The sequence below is a fragment of the Lethenteron reissneri genome, chromosome 54, assembly GCF_015708825.2.
Source record: "Lethenteron reissneri isolate LAM-NWPU_2019-01 chromosome 54, ASM1570882v1, whole genome shotgun sequence".
Taxonomy (NCBI): Eukaryota; Metazoa; Chordata; class Hyperoartia; order Petromyzontiformes; family Petromyzontidae; genus Lethenteron; species Lethenteron reissneri.
The window spans coordinates 9191488-9216578 of NC_083832.1; the positions used below are offsets into that span (position 1 = coordinate 9191488).

The 25091-nt window shown below is 45.5% G+C and overlaps 1 protein-coding gene across 1 annotated transcript in view; it reads right to left on the reverse strand.

The window, feature by feature from the left end:
- LOC133356392 (uncharacterized) overlaps positions 1-25091 on the reverse strand; it is a 76210-nt gene that overhangs the window by 34047 nt on the left and 17072 nt on the right. The window contains 8 exon segments of the mRNA XM_061573895.1: positions 189-1844; positions 9325-13472; positions 14166-14325; positions 15642-15743; positions 16481-16700; positions 18687-18775; positions 22956-23113; positions 24279-24499. Of these exon segments, the coding sequence (XP_061429879.1) occupies positions 189-1844; positions 9325-13472; positions 14166-14325; positions 15642-15743; positions 16481-16700; positions 18687-18775; positions 22956-23113; positions 24279-24499 (6754 nt within the window).

Genomic DNA, 25091 nt, shown 5'->3' on the forward strand with positions numbered 1-25091 from the left:
CATTAAATTGAACTCTGCAACTTGCATCACTTACTGATCGAGACCAAAATATATAGAGCAACAATAAGCAACGAAACAAATCTTTAAGACATTCAAAGAGATATTAAAGAGAAGAAAAAATGTAGCACGCAAACAAAAGCAGTGTTACTGTCAATGACACGTATCACTTAAAATACTTAAGTATTTACCTTGGATACCGGAAGGAAAAAAGTGGGAAAACCGTAAAAGTTGTCAGGAGCAGCAACAGGTGGGTGGAGGTGAGGGAAACCGCTGGGATGACCGAGCAGCATTGTCTGCTGCACGTAAGACGGCCCAGGCATGCCGACCTGAGCCTGGTAAGCCTGGGAGAAATTGTCCAGCGTGGAGCACCGGTGCAAACTTTTGGAAGCAGACCAGGGGTCATTGAAGGTGGCGCACGGGAAGTACGGAGGGTATGACTGCACAAGCGGGTTCGGTTGAAGCTGGTAACCATGCATCGGGACGTAGGAGGGCTCTGCGGGGTACTCGGGCATAGGACACCTCCTGTAGTCGCCCTCCTGTGTCCTGTCCCCAACGTCGCAAGTTCTGGGGTCTGACCCACCACCCGGCAGGTGGGGGGAGGTGGTCAGCCCGTGATCGGTCACCACCACTTGTGGCCTCTCGACCAGCTCAAACTCCTCCACCTCCGAGTACACGTCTTCCGTCTCATCGTCGGAGTCGTCCGTGGGGCTAGGGAAGGTGAACACCGAGAAGCTGCCCACAGAGCCGTCGCAGCTCAGCAGGTACAGGGGGGATGTGAAGGGAGTCGAAAGCTGCGCGCCACCTACCGCTTGCGAACCGTCCGCGCCACCTACCGCTAGCAAACCGTCCTTGGTCGTGGCGCCGTCGAGTGCTCCGCCGCTGGCCGGGGCAGCCGACGACGCGGCATTGCCCGGCGGCTCGGGCTGGGGCGGCTGGCGCGCCGCTCTCCCGGCAGCCTCCCAGTGCTCCACCCGAGAGGGTTGGTATCTCACCTCGACCGCCGGCTGCACCGCAATGGGGGGTCCATGCCGCTCGGAACACGGGGCAGCGGGGGCCGAGTGGGGGACCGACTTGATGGGCGGGGCGACCGAGCATTGTCCGGTGGCCAAATTCAGGGAGTCGAGGGTGGCGCTCGTGGGATGGCAATAGCAGGCGCCGGCTTGTGGAGACGGGCAGTAAGGGACGCGGCACACATGCATGGCTTGCTGCGTGCTGACCAGGAGGAAGGGGGAAGCAGGGGGAACTCCGTAGGCCATGCCGTGGACACCCGGGACAGGCTGCATGACGAGCTTTTGCGCCGGAGGAAGGACGTGGTATACGAGCGGGTACGGAAAGCTCTGCAACGACGGCGGCAGAAGCTGAGTGGCACCGCCGTCGGACGAGCCGGCGGTGCCGGAAAACTGCTGCCGCAACGGAGCACTTGGAGGGCTTCCAGACAACCTGTCCGATGGCGGGTGGGCGTATATGGACGGAGGCGGGTAACGATGCCCCGGAGCGGCTCCGCACCGCACCGGGGTCGGGTGAGGGAAGGGCTCGTCCGGCTGGCCATGAGCGGCGAAGGCGTAACAGCCGCAGTCGGGAGGATGGCCCAAGGGATTCTGCCTGCCCCGCGCACCGTGCCGGTCGTGCGCGTAGGGTGGTGGCTCGCTGGATGATCGCTGAGCGGCGAGGCGCTGCATGGTAGCCAGCGACAGCGCGACAGCCTGCGAGTAGCAGTGCCTAGCTCCCCGCGACAGGGCGCGGCTAACAGCCCGGCGGATGGGGCGAAAATGCTGCGCTGGTGCCTCGAGGACTGATGTGCTTCCGCGTCTCTGCAAGTGATGGTCTATAGGAAGAAAGCCAAGCTGGGAGGAGGAGGAGGAGCGACGTGGAGGAGGTATTTCAAGAGAGGCTAGCCGAGCCGCGTCCTCAAGCCGCTAACAAGTGTTGGGGGGGGACAGGAGGACCGAAATATGGGAGGCGAAAAGAGAAAATGATATAATGCACACAACGCCAAAAAAGAAAGTGTTAAATTTAAACCGCACGTAACATCCGGCCAAGGAAGCCTGCACAGCCCTGCTGACATTGTGATAAATAATACGGAGGCGTATCGATTCAAAATTTAAAGGAGTGTTCACAGGCTACATTCTGAATATGGTGGGCCGAGTGCGGTAACATTCACTCAACCAAAGCAAAATGAAAAATAAAAATGCATAAGAAATAAAATTACAATTTATGCATATATAAAACATAGTGTTTAAAAACCACCTCAATAAATCATAAATATATGATATTGCTTTGTTCACGAAATTATACAATCACAATTTTTATTTATTTATTATACTGCACACAAATGTACTTGTGAAATTAAAAACCCTTTGCCAAGTGACGAGGTAGCAATTGCCACACGACTGTACAAGCTATAAATGTAGGAAGCTTCGTGAATGTTTAATATGCTTGGGCAGATAAATTGCCATTAAGTTTATATTATTGGTGCAATAACACGTCACGGCATTTTTCGTACAGACATTTAAATGTAAGGAAAATACCACCCCAATAGAGACCTCCCCGCCTGTCCGTAAAAGCAGTGGCGATTGCAATACAAGTGTGTACAGTGTGGTCTACCAATGAATACTAATACCTGGGCTGAGACACCAAGTCAGACTGACCATTACAAATTCTGCACGGTAATCGTTACCAGACTGCAGTCATGGCCCATAGTCTGGGCCATATAATCTAATGACTGCCACGCGTGTAAAACTGATGACTTTCCTTTTTTCCTCATGCACATAATGCATTTTAATCGGCACGACAACAAAACAGAAGCCTACAGTCATGCACGTGCCAAGGGACCAAAAAAGAAAACGTGCTAGACACCACTGAGCACTATTTTTTTCAACCTTGTCATCGTCCCATGTATAGATGTGAAAGTCTACCATGATAATGAATTTGGGGAGTGGTGGCAGAGTGATTGGCAGACTGCACTACAACACCGTCAATCTGAGTTCCATGTATGGCCAAGGCGAACAGCAACGGCGATTGATATCGAAAAGGCTGTGGGCACTCTTCCCCCCACTCACCAACCCTCAATGGCCAGCATAGGTGAAGTATAGTCAAACAAGTCTCATGACTGGCACAATATTCTGTTGATTATAGGCTAAAAGTAATCATTCTATTTAAAAAATACAAGTATAATATTTAATATCACTAATAACCCATATCATGAGAATGTGATTGGAATATTATGCCGAGTAATTTATAGTGAATGCGTGGTCAGTCATGGGAGGGGGGTAGTTATATTTCACCACACTAGTCAGTGTGGGTTGGTGAAGAGGGGGGGAGAGGTGGTTCGTAGCGCAGTGCGCTGACCATTCCACCGCCACTCCCTCCTCCAACACCCCAATGCGGTGTGTGGCTTCTATGTGAATTCATCCCCATCTATTATAAAACAGCGATGCCAAATGTCAACGCAGAGAAACAGAAATTCCAAGCGCAAACGCTCGCCCGGTCTTTCGTGAATTCCAAAGCCAAAATTTCTGCATTAGTGCGCAATATGCATGCAAGCGTGCACGCTCTGCGCTGCGCGTCTGCATTGACAGACGGATGCAATGTTCCTAAACAATTCAACAGGGGGAGAATGCGCAGAACAAAACCCCTTCATTTAAATCAGAAGCACCCTGGTGCGTGCATACAGTGCATAGCCAAAAGCCTTTTCACTTGCGGGCAAGGAGACATTTTATTGTCATACAGGGATATTGTAACAGGTCCAAAACCCCTGCAATGCTGGCTGTTTAATGCTTAAAAATGCACGATGCTAATTTTCAAACTAACACGGCCAATAAAAGGAGCAAGAGGTAATTTTGGAGTAAGAATGACTAGCTACTGTAATCCCCTCTAGCGAAGCTGTCAGCATTGCCGCAGCCTTTGTCCAAAAGCAGCTCTGCTCCACAACCCCACGGTACTCGTTTACCAGATGAGCGAGTGCAGAGTCGACAATTAGGCCAGGAAAGAAGAGCAAGTGCGCAGAGGCACGTACGTGTGCATCACCGTCATCGCCTTTGTGAATGCGCAAGTAAAACGCTCAGGAGTAAAGCCAATCTAATTTTAATGGATAAATCGCTGGTGGCAGGCGAGGTGGTGAACGCAGGAAAGGGGTTGCAGAACGGTAAGGTTCGTGTCCCCGATTGTGCAAGCTCAGCAGAAAACGCCGCACTCCTTTAACATTGCTCCAAGGTCAAGTGAGATCCACGCTGCAGCAAAGGACTAATTGGAAGGCACAGCGAACGGTGCTGTGGGATAATTGACATGCGTATGCCAACAGGGCAGCAGTGCTTCCGAGCGCAAAGAGTATGGAGATTTAAGGACAGCGAGGTTCAAGATGATTGTCGCACGAGACGGGGTTTCCAAATGAGTTACCACTGAGATTGTGCCACAATGCATGCGCTTTGCACGCAGCTATATTCAGCTACATGCTTCCATACGCTGGTTACAATATTAGTGACGCTAATTCGAACCCTTACTCTGCCAAAACATATAAGACATGCTGTCATTCACGAACACGAGTCTCTCGACTGAGATAATAAATCAGCACTTTTGTCAATCCACTGTTAGATGAAGCTCTGCACACATCGTGTTAGAAAGAGGCTTTTTTCCCAACATATTTCACAATATTGCTCAAAGCGGGCTGGTTAAGGATGCAGGATCCATTCAGATATCACTCGGCACTGATGTTAGCCTTGAGCCAGGATCAAACTCAGGGGTCCATAGTGCAGTGCACGCTAACTAGTGGACCACCGCTCCCCTCCTCTATTTGCGTTAGATGTAAATAATTATTCAACTATGAACACAACATTTGTAAATCACGACCCAGGGGACTCAACTAAGCAATATCGCTTGACATTTTTAGTCAAGCGGCGCAAATGACAGATTCTGGGGGTCACAGGGGACTAATATCCCAACAGAGCAATGAGCCAGCACCTTGCTTTGGATCTTGGGTTAAGCCTTCTGTGATTAGACCAGGATCGTATGTATGCATTTATGTTGGACTTCTTTAGCACCGTACGTAGCCACACCATGCTAATGGGAGGTGCGGTTCGAGTGTCGCAAGCTGATGATCTCAGTGCAAAAAAACACATTGGAATATTACATTTGGCATTTTGCTTCATTTGGCATGAGGTTTATTAAAGTAACTTGATAAGTAGTTCCGCGACATTAACCTCCGAGGACTTTTCCCGACAAACGGTTGGTGACACTGCTAGATTGCAAGAGTTAAAAATGCAAAAATAATCTCATGAGATGATGCGAAAAATACAATTTAAAAATAAGCAAGGGCAAATGTAAAAACAGACGAATAAACGAGAACACTAACGCTCTCTCACCTGAAGACGATTGCTTGTGTTGCGATCGAAACGTCGTGATTTTTTCTAATTTTTTTTTATCTACGCGACTTTACCGAAAGACCCAAAGGGTATATAAATTACTGCAGTCATGAAAAGCTTCAGGTCAAGATTTCACACTAATGGTATGAAATTGTTCTCCAAAGTTGCCAGTGACAAAAGTCAAGAAAATGTTAGCCACAATTTTTTTTTTACAAATTGTAATCTATATTAAAAAAAGACCTTCCATAGTGGTAAAATTCAGCACACTGCACACATTATAAATCAACACTGCAGTATTAAGTTACGCACGTATGTGCCGAGTTTTGACAACTGCAGTGCACAGACGACACTATTCTTGGCGTCCAAAAGCCCTTTCTGAAGTGCAGTCACGTCCTTTGCCGTCACATCGCAAACCGGCACTGGATGACCGAGTGCCTTGGCCGCTTGTAGAAACGTACAATCGTCAAAACAATTATTATACTTAACACACAGATGAATACAAAATGTTTGTGTTACATCAATGTGGGCACACTTGCATGCCGACATAACCGTGGCTACTGTGGGAAAAGTTCCTTACAATTTAACATCATGTGGAGGTTGCTCAGAGGTCATAGGAATTATCTTGCACCGATGAGAGTCGGCGTTTGAATCCTGGGCGTGCGCCTGCGATTAAAACGGGGTTCCCAAGTTGAGCGAGTCGATAAGTATTAGTCTGGTCACGAATTAATTGCAAGAAACAAAATCAGCACACCAAATGTGGTTTCTGCATTTCATTTGGCTAAACTCCAGGTGTGAGGATTACAAGCGTTGGTCTGATTGTCACACAACAGACGTTTACTCTCGTTCGACAGGACAAGTGGGAAAAAGATCCACCCCCTGTGTGGACCAGCAATCTACGTAAGTCATCTCAGAGATAGCGTTGGGGCTGTTCCTCTCACCGACAAGGGGTGCGCAAAACTTCGCAAGATATATTAATCGAAACCCCATCTCGTGACGTGCCACAAAATTGGGGGAGAAATCACGTGAATAGAGCGGTGACAGCACATAAATGTGCACCCGGTGCCGTGCGTGAATGGAAACTGGCATAAAAAACGTGGAAAAGACGCGAGCCGACCACAGAGGGCTTTACAAATTACCATGCATCTGCTCGTTGGGGGCTGACGCGGATTGCCGCCACGTAATAACACAAAGCAGACCCATCTGTTCTAGATCAGCAGGCCTTAAAAGCGCACACAAAGTGGGTGTCGTCTTTAAAGGCACGGCTGTGACCTATATAACTTGAACTCCCCAGGGTCTCCCCTTACCCTCATCCCCAGACGTTGCCCCCCCCCTCAACTCCCTTGCACTTTTGTAACCGAGGTCCAAATGAAAAACATGCACGACTCTTGGCCGTGTTACACTGCAAATTACACTTCCACCAGCGCTTCACATCGAAGGCGCTGCATCGGAGATGTCATCCGTGCCATTGTGCGTGCACGGCCGTTTCTCTATGGCAACGCAACATTCGACTTGCTCTCGTGTCCAGGCAACGGCTTTTTTTTCTCTTCTCAATGCGCCTATATAACCTTCAATCACTTGCCGAGGCACAGATAACATTGCGTGCGTTCGCGTAAAATGCCAGCCGGATCACAGTGCCAGCCATTCATTGACTAAAAAAAAGGACAGTCATGGCAAGCCGTTGCCAAGCCTCGGCTCGGCTCGACAATTTAAGCAGCGATTACGTTGTTTCACATTTACTGTGTAAAAAAAATATACATAAACCCCGTTTTTCATTGGAATACATTCTGCAGAAGCTCTCAAGCATTGCAAAATATTTATGGTCAACATTGGGATCGAATTACAGAGCACAAAGTAAATTTCTGACCCAACAGGCCAGACAGTAAAACGAATGATTCAACCTGTTTCAGAGCAGGGGTGAAGTTATTCACCCTGTCAGCACTTCAACGGATTGTCACGATTCAGGGTTATTATTTGATTCAAGAGCCAATGACTATTTTATACTTTTCGTTGTGCATATAGTAGCAGTGGCTGCAGTGGTGAAGAAAACCAATTTACACACCACATATGTTCATCTAAAAACATAAGATTCTTAAACATGTGATTCGCTATACGTATCTTGAGATTCAATACAATATTCATCGATGAATTGATGCACATTTTGAAACCGACATTGCAGCGTAAGGGAAGCGTGCCTAATTATAATTTATAAATAGTTTATGGAAAAAAAGGTCAGTGCATATAGATGAGTGCAAACCACGGCAAAATTATGCAGCGATGACTCATGTGAGAGCAAACAACGTCATATCTACTGCATTCATTTTATTTTAACATTAATTATCTCTGTTCAACTGTGTAGGTTATCCTACGAATGTTCTCTGTCATAGTAATGCGGAGTTTCCACCACTGGGCATGGGAGCCATAGATAGCAGAGAAAAAAAGGGCTGCGATTTTTGTGACCTACGTTCCAAATAAGAATGACTCAAGTTCTTTTGACGCCTACCTCGGCACACAAAAATATAGTTTCATACACTTCAAATATACATTCCAGCCCTGTAATAGTACACGGTGTCGTGTTTGGTAAAGATATTATGGGTGCACACAGCCCTTACATAAGGTCACTTAAGGTTAAACCTAGTTATAGCATGTGATATGCCCGAAGTGTGCTTAATGCCACGCTCATTAGGCTAGTGTGCAGGCTGTATAGCCCTTAGCAGCACTTGCTCAAATCATGTTGCAATCCAAACACGTCCGTTACAGAACCCGTCTCAGTCGGCTCCAACCTGACTTACACTCGGAGCAAGTTAATACAAAACTCTTTCATCGAATGGTGACGCCACATTGTGAGAATTCATCCAAATGTTAAGGGAACGCGTAGTTCAGGATAAGAATCGTTATTTATCCTGGATAAATCTCACGAGCTATGAAGCTCTTTTCTCAGAAAGTTACAATACAAAAAAACGACAGTAGTGCAAGTTATAGGAAAGGTAAGAAAATTACTCAAAGTAATGCAACTAAAATTATTCTTATGTTACCAGGTAAAGCCCACTGAACTATTGTGAATTTCTTCCAGAAGCAACCTGGTCAAAAATGATAGCTCAACAAAGTGGTTTATCACATTGAAACTTATAGCAGTCAAATAATGTAGAAATACCTTCCTCTGCATATCCACAATATCCTGTGGATGATAAGAGGACACGGAAAGTAACCCAAAGACAAAAATCCCCTATGAAGGCCAGCATGGCACACGAGTTGACCAACACCACGCCCGGCCGTGGCATACTCATTTAAGGCTGAGTTGACCTAAGGGGAGGCCCAAGAACAGATTTAGATATGTCACCGATGTTGGCTGTGAACGGAAATTGAACTCATGTCGCCGAGTTCATAGCGCAGTGCGCTAACCGCTACACTATCGCTCCCCATAACTCCGCTCCCACACACGCGCAGTTTCTCTGTATTATAGTGTACTCCCACCTTCAGGGTCCTGTCTGGAATAATCCTTCCCATCTACAGTGCTCCCCCTTAAAAGTGCTTGCCACAAATGAACCACAATACCTTGCTGATATCGTCAAGGAGCATAAAACAGCACGCTAACCATCGAACAAAGAGGGTCACTGCATCGCGCGCTTTCAGATGCGCTTCTGTGGCCGTCTGGAATGCTCTTCCTTACGATATTAGAAAGCCACTGGAGCTATGTACTTTGAAATCTAGATTTAAAACTCGTTTTTTTAGAACTGCTTTTTGTGTTTAGTTTCTTGTCCTTCCCCCGCACCTCCGATTCGCACAGCTGACTACGTACGGTGGGAAAGAAGTTCAATATAAAGACATAAAAAGAAAACAGATATTATCCTTCCTCACATGACCTCAACAGGCAAATATCCCCCTATTGTTCAGCGCTGTGAGATGCAGTCACATTTACACATTTAAAAAATGCAAAACTCCGTTGTCCTCTAAGGGACAGGTCACTCACCCCTTGCTGATGAACGAAGGCGTGTGCTGGGTGCTGTTGCAGGTTTCCAAGATCAAGACTTCCCGCCTGCTCTGATGGAATGCACGGCGGCTGCGGGTGCGGAGACTGTTGCTGTAGCGGAGGCTGCAGCTGTTGCGCCTGGTGTTGAAGCTGTTGAAGCAGCTGTGGCTGCTGTAGTGATTGATGTTGCAGCTGTGGCTGCTGTGGCTGCTGATTCTGTTGCAGTAACTGCTGTTGTTGTGGCTGTTGTATCAACTGCTGTTGCTGCTGTAAATGTTCAGGAATCTGTAGCTGCTGGGCCTGCTGTATTACCAATTGTTGCAGCTGCTGTTGAGGTTGTTGTGGCTGTTGACTTAATTGCTGTTGTTGCGGAGGCTGTTCTTGCAGCTGCTGCTGTGGCTGCTGTTGTAGCTGCTGCTGTGGCAGCTGTTGTAGCTGCTGTTGCAGTTGCTGTGGTGGCTGCTGTGTTAGTTGCTGTGTTAGTTGCTGTGGTGGCTGTTGTAGCTGCTGTTGCAGCTGCTGCTGTGGCTGCTGTTGCAGCTGCTGCTGCTGTAGCTGCTGTTGCAGCTGCTGCTGTGGCTGCTGTTGCAGCTGCTGTTGAGGTTGTTGTGGCTGTTGTATCAACTGCTGTTGCTGCTGTAAATGTTCAGGAATGTGTAGCTGCTGGGCCTGCTGTATTACCAATTGTTGCAGCTGCTGTTGAGGTTGTTGTGGCTGTTGCATTAATTGCTGTTGTTGCGGAGGCTGTTCTTGCAGCTGTGGCTGCTGTTGTAGCTGCTGTGTTAGTTGCTGTGGTGGCTGTTGCTGCTGCTGTTGCAGTTGCTGTGGTGGCTGTTGCAGCTGCTGCTGTGGGGGCTGTTGCAGCTGCTGCTGTGGGGGCTGTTGCAGCTGCTGCTGTGGTGGTTGTTGTAGCTGCTGCTGTGGGGGTTGTTGCAGCTGCTGCTGTGGCTGTTGCAGCTGTTGTGGTGGCTGCTGTTGCAGCTGCTGCTGTGGCTGTTGCAGCTGCTGTGGTGGCTGTTGTATTAGCTGCTGCTGCGATGGAGCCTGTTGCATCTGTGGCTGCTGTAACAACTGCTGAAGCTGTTGCTGTGGAAGTTCAGGAATATGTTGCTGTGAGGCTTGCTGCATTGGTGGTTGTTGCAGCTGCTGCTGATGTTGTTGTGGCTGTTGCATTGGCTGCTGCTGCAGCTGTTGTTGTGCTTGCTGAGGCAGCTGTAATGACTGTGACTGTTCCAACGGCTGGTGGTGCAGCTGTTGTGGCGGCGTCTGGATATTAAGGTGTGCCTGCTGTTGGAGCGGATGCAGCTGTTGTGTTAAATGCTGTGGCAATTGCTGCATCTGCTGTACAGGCTGCAGTTGCTGCTGCTGTTGTAGAGGCTGTGGCTCAGGCAGTTGCTGCTGCTGTGGCTGTTGTGAATGTTGTGGTGGCTGCTGTTGCAACTGTGGCTGTAACTGCTGTTGCTGCTGCTGTGTTGGCTGCAAGGGCTGTTGCTGAAGTTGATGTGGTTGCTGCTGCATCTGCTGATTTAGTTGCTGCGTTGGCTGCTGTGTATACTGCTGTAGCTCTTGCACTTGCTGCTGTACCAGGTGCTGTAGCTCCTGCTGCATTGGCTGTTGCTGCAGCTGTTGTGACTGTGGTGTTTGCTGTTGTTGCTGCGTCTGCTGTGGCTGCTGCTGCGGGTGCTGTTGGAGTGGCTGTTGCTGCTGCAGAAGTAGTTGTTGCGGCTGCTGTAGCGACTGTGGCTGGGATGGCTGCTGTTGTACTTGCTGTTGTGGTTGCTGCTGCAGCTGCTGCTGTGGTTCTTGATGTGGCTGTTGTTGTTGCAGTTGCTGTTGTTGCTGCGGATGTGGCTGTTGAAGTTGCTGCTGTTGCTGTGGCTGTTGTTGTTGCTGTTGTAGCTGCTGTTGCTGTGCTTGTTGAAGCTGCTGATGTTGCTGTTGTAGCTGCTGTTGCTGTGCTTGTTGAAGCTGTTGCAACTGTGGCTGCTGAAGTTGCTGATGCTGTGGCTGCTGTTGCTGAAGTTGCTGCTGCTGTTGAAGTTGTTGCTGCTGCTGTATTAGTTGCTGCTGCTGGTGTTGAGGCTGCTGTGCTTGTTGTAGCTCCTGTTGCTGCTGCTGTTGCTGTATTAGCTGCTGCTGCTGCAGCTGGTGTTGTGGCTGCTGTGCTTGTTGTAGCTCCTGTTGCTGTGGCTGCTGCTGTTGCTGTATTAGCTGCTGCTGCAGCTGTTGCTGGTGTGCTTGCTGTATCTCCTGCTGATATGGCTGCTGTGGCTGCTGCTGTTGCTGTACTAGCTGCTGCTGCTGCAGCTGTTGCTGCTGTGCTTGTTGTAGTTCCTGTTGCTGCTGTGGCTGCTGCTGTTGCTGTATTAGCTGCTGCTGAGGCTGGTGTGTTTGTTGCAGCTCCTGGTGCAGTGGTTGCTCAAGCTGCTGCTGCTGTGGCTGCTGCTGTTGCTGTATTAGCTGCTGCTGCAGCTGTTGCTGCTGTGCTTGTTGTAGCTCCTGTTGCTGCTGTGGCTGCTGCTGTTGCTGTATTAGCTGCTGCTGCAGCTGTTGCTGCTGTGCTTGTTGTAGCTCTTGTTGCTGCTGTGGCTGCTGCTGTTGCTGTATTAGCTGCTGCTGCTGCTGAGGCTGGTGTGTTTGTTGCAGCTCCTGCTGCTGAGGCTGCTGCAGCTGCTGCTGTGGCTGCTGTTGCTGTATTAGCTGCTGCTGCTGCTGAGGCTGGTGTGTTTGTTGCAGCTCCTGGTGCTGTTGCTGCTGCAGCTGCTGCTGTGGCTGCTGTTGCTGTATTAGCTGCTGCTGCTGCTGCTGAGGCTGGTGTGTTTGTTGCAGCTCCTGCTGCTGAGGCTGCTGCAGCTGCTGCTGTGGTTGCTGAAGCTGCTGTGGTGGCTGCTGTTGCTGTATTAGCTGCTGCTGAGGCTGGTGCGTTTGTTGTAACTCATGTTGCTGTGGCTGATACATCTGCTGCAATGGCTGTTGAAGCTGCTGCTGCTGCTGCTGCTGCAGGTATAGCTGCTGCTGCGGTTGTTGCTGCTGCGGTTGTTGTTGTTGCTGCTGCTGTGCTGGTGGATGCTGCTGCCCAGTCTCGATGATTCCCGCATGCTGCTGTTGCTGATGCTGCTGAGTCTGCTGCAAGGTCTCCAGTTGCATCTGCAGGGCAGCTTCTGCAAGGCTTGGCCTCTGAAGCAGCAGTGGCGATGGCTGAACGACACCGATGCTGTAGTGTTGCTGCTGCGGTGCCATCTGTGTGTGCACAACCTCCACCGACCCCTGCTCCACAGCCGTTTGAAAGGCATCTATTGAGATCTGGGGCTTCACCAAATCTTGCGTTTCGACAGGTGGTGCCAAAACCTGCTCTGCGTACGACTGTGCCTGCGGCTGGATGTGCATTTGTGCTGCCATCTCTAAACCAAGCTCTGAAAAATGTCCAGAAAGTTCCTGCAGCGGCTGATGCGCCTGGGGCTGTGCAAATGCCATCACGTTCGGCTGTTGCTGCTGTAAGCCCCCAGTAAAATGCTGCTGTGCTTGAACTTGTGGCTGGTAAGAAGTGGCATGCACGTCTGGCTGAGGCTGTGCCACCAAGCTCTGGTGCAGTGCGGTCGGCACCACCCCCTGAGTGCACGGTGGCACTCCACCTTGTTGCATTGGTGGCTGAGCAGTTTCCAACTGCGACTGAGCTGGACCCGGATGCTGTAGGTTCACCGGCGGAGGCAGGCCATCGGCCATGACATTCTGCTGCTGCGCAGGCTGCTGCAGGGCAGCGTCGACTGGCTGCTGCTGCACGACAGCAAATTGAGCCTGCACCCCCGAACACTGCGCGAGTTCCAATAGTCCCACCGGACACGTCTGCTGCAGAGTGCCGGGTGTGCACTGCTGCAACATCTGCACGCCGTCCGACGGCACTTGGGTCGCCTGCTGCACCGATGCGGTCAACGGGGCACAAGGTGCCAGCACTGACGCGTAGCCAGACATCTGAAGCTGCTGCATTGGTACCGACTGTGTGGTGTTGCCGGTGGGGCAGTGTTGCTGATGGGGGGGCAGTGGCTGGTCTTGCAGAGGTTGACTGTACAGCTCCTGAAGCGGAGGCAGGGGCATGTTGAGGTGTGCACTCTGCGAGTCCAGTAGCAGCCCAATGTCCGCATGGACTGGCGCTGGCGAAAGAAGCATACGAACAAGGTCACTTATATTTTATCGGTCTTTAATATGATAAACTAACATCTGATCCAATACTTCTAAATATATTAAATTTGCCACAAGATATGTTACAGTGCTGTTGGTATACCCAAGTATACTTAGCAGGCATGAAACGATTCAGTACCCACTGCAATGTGTCTTCACAATTTGGGCTCACAGATTCAAGAATTATTGCTTCATTTGTATCGTCTGCCTGATATGCCGTCACATTTATAGCGACTCATTTGTTCCAATTGTGTTAAGGTTACATTTGCATATGCGCACGAATTAGAGATAATTAATATTTGCATACATTTTTTGATGCACCTCCAATTAGCACAGTTGGCTGAAAGAAATTCAACATACAAACATACATGCATGCATTGTGCATGAAAGAATATATTTTTCTTGATAAATCATGACATTCCTAAAAAAACTGGAAAAAATGTTTTTCTCAAAAACATTATTCGTATTTTTGTCAACTGTAGTTTCAATTTTGCTTGTCAATGTTTAACTTTTTGGTTTTGCATGCTATGTTGCAGAGGTCAAACATTCGACAATGCACAGTACTCCAAAAGCAATTGGTAAAAAAAATAAAAAAACATGACCATCGTTATATATAAAAAAACAGCACCAGTGGTTTGCGCTAAGTAGGGACTCCGTAAACCAACCTTCTGTCGGCTCGCCAAGCAAGCACTGCTCCATGGGTAGCTGGGACATGGGCAGCAGTAGCTCGCCAACTGGGGGACCTGCCATGGTCTGAGTGTGGAGGCCAGACCGCATGGCATCTTCCTCTGCCATCCCACCACCTTTGTCCTGTTCCTCCATGACCTGCATCCCCCATCACATGGTCAGCATCAACAACATCATGAGCATCATCACCAGCATCAAGAACATCATCGTCATCAACGGCATGACCAGCATCATGAGCATCATCACCAGCATCAAGACCATCACGAGCGTCATCGTCATCAACGGCATGATCAGCATCATGAGCATCATCACCAGCATCAAGGGCATCACGAGCGTCATCGTCATCAACGGTATGATCAGCATCATGAGCATCACCAGCATCATCATCAGCAGCAGCATTAACGTCACCAGTTGCATATTACTTGGATGGGAGACTGCCAAGGACTATTAGATGTCGTTAGACTTGGACTGCGAGGCGACCAGATGACACTACTGCAATGGGCTATTGAAGTCGCCCCTATCACCCCAAAGATGCAGTCAGTTGTCCCAGGGCACACCAGTTTCCTCCTCACTCAACCAACACACTCATTAAGGGAATTGGTCAAACATCCCAAGGCAGGACTGTCCTGAAAAATATTTGTTAAGACTCGGGGAACCTTTCCTGGGTGAAATTAATCTTGTGACACAAATCATCAGTTATAATTATTGCTGGCTGCTAACAAAATGCAATCATCATCAGAGCTGGATTATGTACATGGATGTTAATGAGCTGAACGTCATCAGGTTACTTAACCAACACGGCAAAGACAATCCATAATTTCAGTTGTTCTTGTAAAACACCTGATCGTACAGCATGTTTTTTATCATGACACAGCAACCAATAACAATTCATTCACAGTCCGTCGTCATTGTGTGCAGTTTTATTGACGTTTATTGACAGCGTTGCGGTCCTTGCCAACAAAGCGTCCGCACGTGCATCACAGCAGGTCAGGGGATGGAATCACGTAACCACGTCAAAAAATTCCCGTGAGCAAGTCCATAAACAGCAGCAAAAATTAACCCGTAAAAACAAAGTTTTTCACTCTAAATCCTTTATATGCGTGGCGGCTAGACTCCTCTCGTCCTCTGGCTTGAGATGGCTGCCACCTATGGGTCAGAGATGATTGCCTGCCACCATTAAGCAATTGGTAATTAAATATAAAAAAAAATTCCTAAAAAGTGTAAAATTTTGGAGAAAAAAAATTCACGAAAATAGATTGTCACGCACAACGAGTCTGTGTGGAAAATGTCAGCTCGATTGGATCACGGGAAGTGGGTTAAAAAACGACCGAAAGATTTGCACGGTCGTAAGCGTGCAAGCAAGCAAGCAAGAAAGCAAGCGAACTTAATATAAAGGATTTAAAAAAAGGAGCAAATGCGATCATTATGTGTCCGCATGATTAACCATCCATTACCTGTTTGTTCTGCTCACGCTTGTTTTTAATCAACGCCACGCGATCTCTGATCACTTTGGCTACGACCTTGATGTCACTCTCGTGAACTATGCCAGACTTCACCTGTACACAGAAACAGGACAACGGGAACGTGTGTTGGAAGATAAGAAAATAAGATTGTCATTCTTTGCTTAGGATGCAAAAACATATTACAGCAGGCAAGTAACGGATTCATACACCGTCTTCAGCACCACTTGATAAATTGTCACGATTTGGGGTCATTATCCATTTGAAGAATAAATTACTTGTTATCTCTTTTGCACTGTCTCGTTATTCCATCTATCTCATCACTATTACCCTGCATCCTCTCTCGTTTTCTTGAATGTACTGTATCATTCGCAATTGTCTGCATTTCCACATGTTTCAGTTTTGCTTGCAATGTCTTCCTCATTCTCTCCCAATAAGTTATGTCTTATTCATTCGAAGCATATGCCAAAATTACAACGTTCTTGTCATGTTCTATTCTGACCCTCTGAGTAGCTTACACACCATATTTCCATTAAATTCCCAGCATTCTCCACTTGGAACTTGCCAAAAGCTATATTTCACATCGTTTTGTTAAAGTTCAGATCTCCAACTCACATAGTGAAGTACAAGAAAGGCAAATTAAAAGAAAAACAGGTTAGGCAAAAGCACGAATCGGGGTTGACCAACCCTTTTATCACTTCGACCGGTTTTCAACAGGCTCCCCTGTTACAGACAGACAGGGCAGACCGAGAGACGGAAGGGGCAGACAGAGCTAATGCAGAAACAACTTTCATCCTCAAATTGGAAAGCACAGTCGCCCCGAGACCTCTTACCATTTCCTGTGCTATCTCTTCAGCAGCATCTTTGTCGAGCTCAAAGCTGAACTCGATGGCTTCGTTTTCTTTGTACTTCCCTTTCAGCTTCTTCGGGTCCTCAACCCTGAGACGCAGGCCAATGACGGGCTTCTCACCGTCGTCCTCCTCCGCCAGCTCCACCCGGACTCCAGTGTCCTCGGCAAAGAACCCGTGGTTGAGCAGGTCCTTAATGGAGTACCTGCGAGACATTCACATAGCTGCCTCACGCTACATATTTCAACGGTGCATTGATTTGCTCGCTAAGGGCAGGGCTTCTGGAACTTCAAGTTGCTCCCATCCCATCAGAAACTGCCTTTCCACGTGCGGCGATCTTCTCCGGTCGAGTTCAGGTTAGCATTCCAGTATTGGCATTAGGCCAAAAAAATATTATTATTCACTCATTTATAAGCGTTATATGATGCCAAACATACCAGTTTTGATTCAGAAAACCCATTGCCAAGTCCTTTGCTTCATTATACAGCACCCAGACCTTGGTAGTGGAATTTCAATCACACCCTTGACTCAAACAACCCAAACATCGGCAATTAAAGTCAACAAGTGAATACATTTAAATCACATGGAACAACCATGTGACCACAGTCACCACATGAAATGGATGCAAAATTAAATGCATTTATATAAAATAAATCTTATTTTCAATTGGGAACACACAAACGTATAATAAACTGTGACGACAAGAGTTACTATTAATCATTACACAAATTTTCCACAAAGCAATCGTCCGTTGTTTAAGGATTCACAACGGCAGTTTGAACTACGTCCTTCAAATGTTGGCAAGAAGTTCCTTATACATCATCATCAAGATCTATGGGCACATAGCCCCGTAAGTGTCCACTGCATATTTCGTAATTTGTTTATATTTTCCTCTGCATGTATGTATAACTTCTTGCGCAACATACGTAGCCAACAGTGCAACTCGGATGTGCACAAGTAGTGCCACATCTTTGTGGCACCAATCTATTTATGTCGTCAGTCCTTTCATCTGTTAGGTCTTCCTCTTTTTGCGGTTCCTTTCATTTTAATTTGCATGTTGTTGTCCATCCTACACGTGTGTTCCTTATTCAATTTGTTTTATTTACTCAACAACTGCAGTGATCTTCAACAGCAAATTAAAAAAGCATTTGAACAAAAATTGCACTAAAGACGCTGGCGAATATTTATGGCCCGTTTAAATATAAACGTAATGTGTGCCGACATAACCATGGTAGACACGTAATAATTTAGAGGCATGAAACCCATACGTTAAAGTGAATACGCACGTGCATTTTTACGAAGCCAGCTCAAGGTGCCGATGAATTAAATTTCTTTGAAAGTGATGATACCTTTACAGAGTAATTACGGTCACTTGTTGACAAATTCGAGCGTTTGACATCATAGGCGTAGAAGGGCACCGTTTGTTGTTAGCGCTAAAGTGTAGGGGGCATCAACAGGATAATCTGACGGATGTACTTCAACATCCAGTGCAAAGCCAGCCTCAATGGACAACTCACCCGATGGGTCAAAGATTAAACTCGAGTACTGCCCGAGCTGCACTTTTAATCACACTTTATTTTTTGGAGAGGCCACACCGTGGAAAAGCCTTACGGCACAGTTTCATAAGTGCAGGCTTGACGCGCAAGAACTCGGCCGACCAATTTCAGCCGCGATAAGCGTTGTGGTGGAGAGCGATTCGGGCTGCTCACAACAGCACACTGCGTGTGCGCGCCAATGGGCCAGTATATTGCCACGTTATAAAGCGAAGGCGAAGACAGCTGTGAAAGATTTACTGAGCGCAACGATAAACCACTCACTTTATGGAGCAGTGTTTGAAGCTGCGTATAATAGAAAAATATATTTACACAAGCACCCTACATAGCCTGCTTAAAGATACCAATACAAAACACCCTATTGCATGTTATGAACAAAAGCCCTTGTGGCACAAGCATCTGGGGGCTAAATTTGACGTGAAAATAAATCATTTACAATTCCGATTAAGAAGGTAACTTCCTCCAAAGTGCTCAACCTCACCTGCGTACCACATTTAAGTTCTGACATTGGGAGACTTCAGAACATTTGTGTTATATCAATAGGAAGCACTCCTTATGTCCGCAATCACTGGATGTTTTGATTTTATTGGGCCATGTCGTTATAAGTGCCTGACCTGCTTTCTGCCCCGCCTAATTACCTTTCATCTTTGTTTGTCCTGATGCAACCTTCAATTATCTCCTTTAATTCTGGCATCGCAACTTTGTTGAAGCTTGCTGGTTTCACGCCCTGCATACAAGACAAAGACGCAATTAAAGTGCAACACTCAATGATCACTGTATGTTTCACCGGTTTATTTATATCAGGGCTTAATTTTCCAAAATTGAAGGTGCAAGCAAATGTGGAAAGTAAAACATATATACATTTATATGCCTACTTAAAAAGTTATTATATTGAATGTGCATTAACTATATTCACGTTACTATGAAGCACATTCAAATGTGTTTCAGTGTCATTAAATATCTTGGATGCAATTCAACGGTGCATAAAACAGTCCCATATTTCCCAGAGCAAGAACACGAATTGCATGCAATGAAAATACTGTGTTTAAAACACATTTTTTACTTGATCTTAATTGGAAAGGGGTAGTTTTGCAATGCTTATTGCACTAAACTATCAACCCGTGAATATCGCAACCAGAGTTAGATTCCTAGCCACAGATAACATCTCCAACCTGCACTGCTCAGCATGGTTAAATTTACTCTCATGACAAACAGCTGGTAAGGATTTTTATTTTTATGATTCTCAAGAAAAATCCAACAATACATGAATAGGTGATCAAATCATACCTGTCAACCCATATGGTTTAACCGTATTCTTGTACAGGAAAATTGAGTTTTCAGGTCCATACGACGTACAAGCCGTTTCAAAACGGGAAAAAAAATGTTGTCTATTTGTTTGTGTTTCTCCCTTGTGATGGACTATGTAGGGTGAACGTTGAGATGTCTAAGGGTACGGGGTGACCAATCAGGTCTAAATTGGTCTGTAATAAGGTAGGGCACTGATAGGGGTTTAACAAGTATGCATTGGTGAGTGTACTAGTGGTGAATATAGTAGTGGTGACTGTCTATTTTGTTTGTACTTCTCCCTTGTGATGGGACATTGTAGGATCAACGTTGAGATTTATCAGGGCACGGGGTGACCAATAAGGTCTGAATTGGTCTGTAATAAAGTAAGCACTGATAAGGGGTTGACAGGTATGTCTAATTATGCTAGTTTTAAAAACAGTCGATGAAATGCAATGAACTCATCTCTTTAAAAACAGTCTGTTTACCTATCATTCACATACATTTATTTTATCCAAGTGATATCATCACAACGTGCGAATTATTCCAAGTATAACACAAATAAGCAGGGACATGCTTACGAATTGCTCATATGGTTTGGGCCAAATAATTTGTATGGAAGTAAATCAAATAAAAAACAAAGCTTGAACATTAAACACAAATAAATAGTTTTGCCATTATGGTTTTAATGTTGCTTTCCAAGTCAATAAAATTGCTTAATAACCAAATAAAGCGCTTATATTTTGGCTTGCGCAATGAAATACGGCTACATAATCGATATTCCAACGTAATGAAATAATAACTTAAACCAGCTGCATTTTAACTACCAGCATAAGGCCTTGACCACAGTGGTAATACAATGTGAAGTGCTTCACAATGTAGTTTTCTCGATTGAAAATGTCCACGGGGCTTCCCCGCGTAATATTATATTTGAAAGAAGTCAATAACGTAATGTCGAATGTGCTCATGCGGTCTTAATGCCGGACATAAAACAAGATTAAGGCAGTGCCCCACTCGGCACAGCCTTCATTACATTGTCAAGGAAAATTTAGCAGACAGAACACTCATTTAATTAAAAACTAATGCAGCCACATAAGTCCTGGGTTCCATCATTAGTGAGCTGACACATATTAAGATATATGAAAAAGACCCCAAATTTAGCAAAATGTATCTCGATAAAGCATGTTTTGGAAGGCCTACACACAACAAGCTCACTCCCCACTGTACAATGTGCAGACATTAATCCAGTCGTGCTCTTGTACGTCAACAAAACCCCACATTCAGCAAAATCCCACCGTTCCCATGAAACAATGCGCTTTGCGGATCAATGTTAAAACAACGCAATGTGTCTGCTGAGACAGGCCACTGCCAAAACGTGTTCTGCGCTTCAGTTTCTTTTTTAGCATTTCTAAATTTCAAGTTTTTGATCCATCTTTGATGCACTTTTTCTGGGTTACACTATTTGGATATTTTACAGAGTAAAAATTGCACGTTGCTCACATAACGTAGGATTTTAATGATGAAAAGCTAAATAAACAGTGGCTGTTTCATCTGACATTTAAAGGATTGACACATTTAGAAATGTAAATACAGCAGTCTTAACACAATAAACATTGCATTCCTCTTGTATACTACAAGAACTGCTGACTACTGTTTATGTTCTCAAAAAATAGCCAGGCTAAATCCTGGTGGGCGAGTCAGCCAAAACTCATTATTCATGGCAACTCACCGTTATGTTCCACAAATTCAAACACTGGATTTACTGTCCATCAAGGACTTACACCGGATTTTTGTGCTTTTTTGTAAATGAAAGTTTAAAAATGTGAACAATGCCACCCTGGAACTTAAAAACTGCTGATGTTTACATGGATCAAAAAATTGTTAATTACAGATGAAGCAGAATTTTTTCCATATTGCATTGTTTGTGTGGTTTTTTTGCTGCTGCAATTTAAATAAACTTGCAAGACAAGATTTCGTTTTTCCAAAGAAGGCAGTTTGTTTTTTGTATCTTGCTCAGTTCACGGATAAATGGAACAAAATCTATTTGTTGTGACAGTATTGACAAGACAAACACATTTTCAATTTCCTCACAGCTACTTTAAGTTGAAAGCGAGTTACCATGTTGTTTTTTTCAAGCGTTTAAACAACCGTGTCCAATGTACATTTGTGTATTTTTGCATAAAATTATGCATAACTCTGCTCAGACACGATTCAGTTAGTTATAATTACATTAAAGTAAATTCAAAGCCACGTGATGAATTTGTCTTGATGGATTAAAAACCCGTGGCTTCTAATAAATGAGCCACCAGTCATGTTTAAACGAAACTAAACTAAGCTGTGCCTGTGGCAGTAGTTACATTGGGGAAACTAAGCGACTTGTCTCAGACCGTGTTCGCAAACACAAGGCAGATCTGAAACACGGTAGGACCAACACCTCTGCCGTGGCTGATCATTGTTTTAATGCCGTGGGCACACATGAAGTTGATTTCTCCAAGATGAAGGTACTATGCAAATCCACTGGCTATCATCAGAGGTTTGTTCAAGAAGCCATCCAGATATATAACCCCAGACTGAGCAATCATTGGAAGGACGTTATTAACCAGGTAAAGTCATAACTGACTGTGATGCTTCCATCCTACCTGCCTATGTTAGTAGTTATTTACGACTCTCTGAGTTACAATACCTTGTTAAATGTCTTTACATTAACAGGCTAAATGTCTCATTAACATAGCTGCTGCTCCCCTTTTCCTCGATTAGGAGGTGGGGTGCTCGTTGTTTAATAGTCTGAATGTCTCTCATTAACACAGCCGCTGCTGCGGGAGCCGTCTCACATTGACATGGTAATCTCTTAATCTCGAGCAATACAATGGCCGAGGTATATCTAGCTCTGCGATCTTACATTTACTTGCAAATTCCATCTCTAGCCCTGCCAACTTACCCTTGGGTTGTACCCATCTCAAAACTTTATAACCTATGGCTGCAGTAGCTCTCTCGCCATATTACTTCCTGCCTCAGCAGTTCGCCTGCTGCATTTTTTCACCTGAAGACGATTTCTTGTGTTGCGATCGAAACGTCATGATTTTTTTTATTATTTTTCTATCTACGTGGCTTTACGGAAAGACCCAAAGAGTATAAACATTTTTATTTTACCAGGTAAAGCCCACTGAGCAATCGAGCTCTTTTTAAGAAACGACCTGGCAACAACTGATAGCTCAACAACGTGGCTTATCATGTATAAATGTATCGCAACGAAATACTCTAAACACAAGTTTATAAATGTGGACTGAAAAACCGAAAAACCCGGAGAAAAATCTAAATGTACAGGTGTCAAGGGTCAGGATCGAACCCACAACCTCCTCCATACCAGGCAAGGGAGATAACATCTTGCCATCGTGGCGAGAAGTTCTAAAATGTATCATTACATTTTAGTTATCCTCAACCATACAGTATTTTTATCATAATGAACAATTTAAAGAATTCCCAACTGGCATGATATGTAGCTTACAAGTGACATCCTGCTGCCATTAGGTGTCAAGGTGTCCGCGGCGATTCCCTGTTAACGCAGAGGTCTTCCGCAATTGGAGCAACGACAAACATCTTTTGACCTAAACCCAAGTACTCACCGTAGTGACCTTACGGTAAATCTGCGCCGGGTTTTGGCACTCAGAGTAAGGGTATTCTGACGTAGCCATTTCCAGCATGCACATTCCAAAGGCGTACACGTCCACGGCCTCGTCATAATGTTCCTCGTACATTTCTGGAGCCATGAACTCGGGTGTTCCTGCGGAATACATGAGCAAACGCCCCAGGGCTCGATTTAAATTTAGCACTGCAGTGGAATCAACCACCAATAATCACGACCGTGAGGTTTCGCCACATTTTAAGAGATTTGCTCAAAAATGGAAAAGCAAAACAATCAATCAACTTGCTTAACTGCGTGCGATACGCTCGACACTGCCACTTAGGGAAATAAATGCCGCCACCGTTTAATTCACATTTGTGGATGTAAAAAGCATGACATTTCGCGCATACGCTTTACAATGTTTTTAAAGGTAATTTAAATTTTTTTATCAGATACACTCTTTTGTGCATTCAATTTAGTCAAATCCGGCCAATACATTTCAAACTCAAATATATTATCGCAATAAATTCAAATTGTGTTTTCCCAAGGTTTCAGAGATATTGCAAAATAGTATGTTGTGTAGAATTCAGTCGATGTCTGAATGGCACGGTTGACTAAATAGTGCATTTGTAATATCTATATTTTAGTTTTCCACAAACACAAAATTATATTTTGTCAACTTAGCAAAAAATTGAAAGAACTGCTGACTGCACACCCAATGTGGTGTATAACCACGTCATCACATTCAATTTCAACAACCAAATAATTAGGTGCGATTCCAGCTCTGCAAAACGGCATGTGAGAAAATGCCGCCCCCCTAGTGCATGAATACAAATAAATGTCACGTAGAAGAAGCCTCATCAGAGGTCCGGCGACATCCCTTTGCAAGGGTCGTTCTGTTACACCCTGGGCAAAGCACTGCTCTTTTAAAGTTCTTAATCAATCCTTCATCTCAAGACATTCCATCCACAACGTAATAAATTACTGCAAAAAAAAAACGTCACATTTGGTTTTGGAACGTAGTTTGTCTTATTTCAACTCGGAAAATTAAAAGAAACCTCCGACTGTCAAGTAACAAAGACACCCATTTCAGAGCAGAGTGTGGAAAATGCACCCCCCTTGAAGGGGTTTTTGTTTTTTGAAGATTGAGTTAAAATATAATGGGAAAATGTACTGAGGCACGGGGTCAATGTTCCCTGAGATTTCTTAAGGGATTGTTTGTCACATGACATGCCACCGATGAGGCACAAACACAAAAATTGGTGGAAAGATGACAAAAATACATAGACTTTTCTAGAAGAAATAGTAAAATAAATGCTTTTACCTATCACGCTTTTGGCAAACGATGCCCGTTTTAGTGTGGCCAGCCCCAGGTCTCCAATCTTTACCGAGCCCGTGGGACCCGTGATAAAGATGTTGTCACACTTGAGGTCCCTGTGAATAATGGGCGGTGTCCTCGTGTGCAGGAAGTGTAAGCCCTTTAGGATCTGACGACACCAACTCTGCAGAACTTTCGTCTTCATCACCTTGAAACGCTTCAGGTACCTGAAAAGGGGGAAGAGCAAAACTCGTTAGACCAATGTCAACATACTCTCAGGTTTTTTCGGTAAAGTCACGTAGGTAAAAAATAAAATTAGAAGTTAATTAAAGTAATAATGGAAATAAAATAAAATAATAAATCACGACGTTTCGGAGGCAACACAAGTCTCCGTCATCAGGTGGGACCGTCACAGCTAAAATGACTGCATCATTATAATTTTAGCTGTGACGGTCCCACCTGATGACGGAGACTTGTGTTGCCTCCGAAACGTCGTGATTTATTATTTTATTTTATTTCCATTATTACTTTTATTAACTTTTAATTTTATTTTTTACCTACGTGACTTTACCGAAGAAACCTGAGAGTATGAATCCTTGCAGTCACGAAAGCTTCAAATCTACAATATCAACAGTTAGCCGATGTTCATCATGCGCTGCAACGACCTCCGCATATGAGACATCTGTCGCGTTTAAACATTCTTAAGAATCGTTTGTCGTCCCGTAAAAGTGTTGCCTGGAAGGGAGCGATCACTGCAGTGATATTTTCCTTCAGCGCGTTGCGGCCTTCGTGGAAAGTCTACAATTGTGAGGCGTCTGG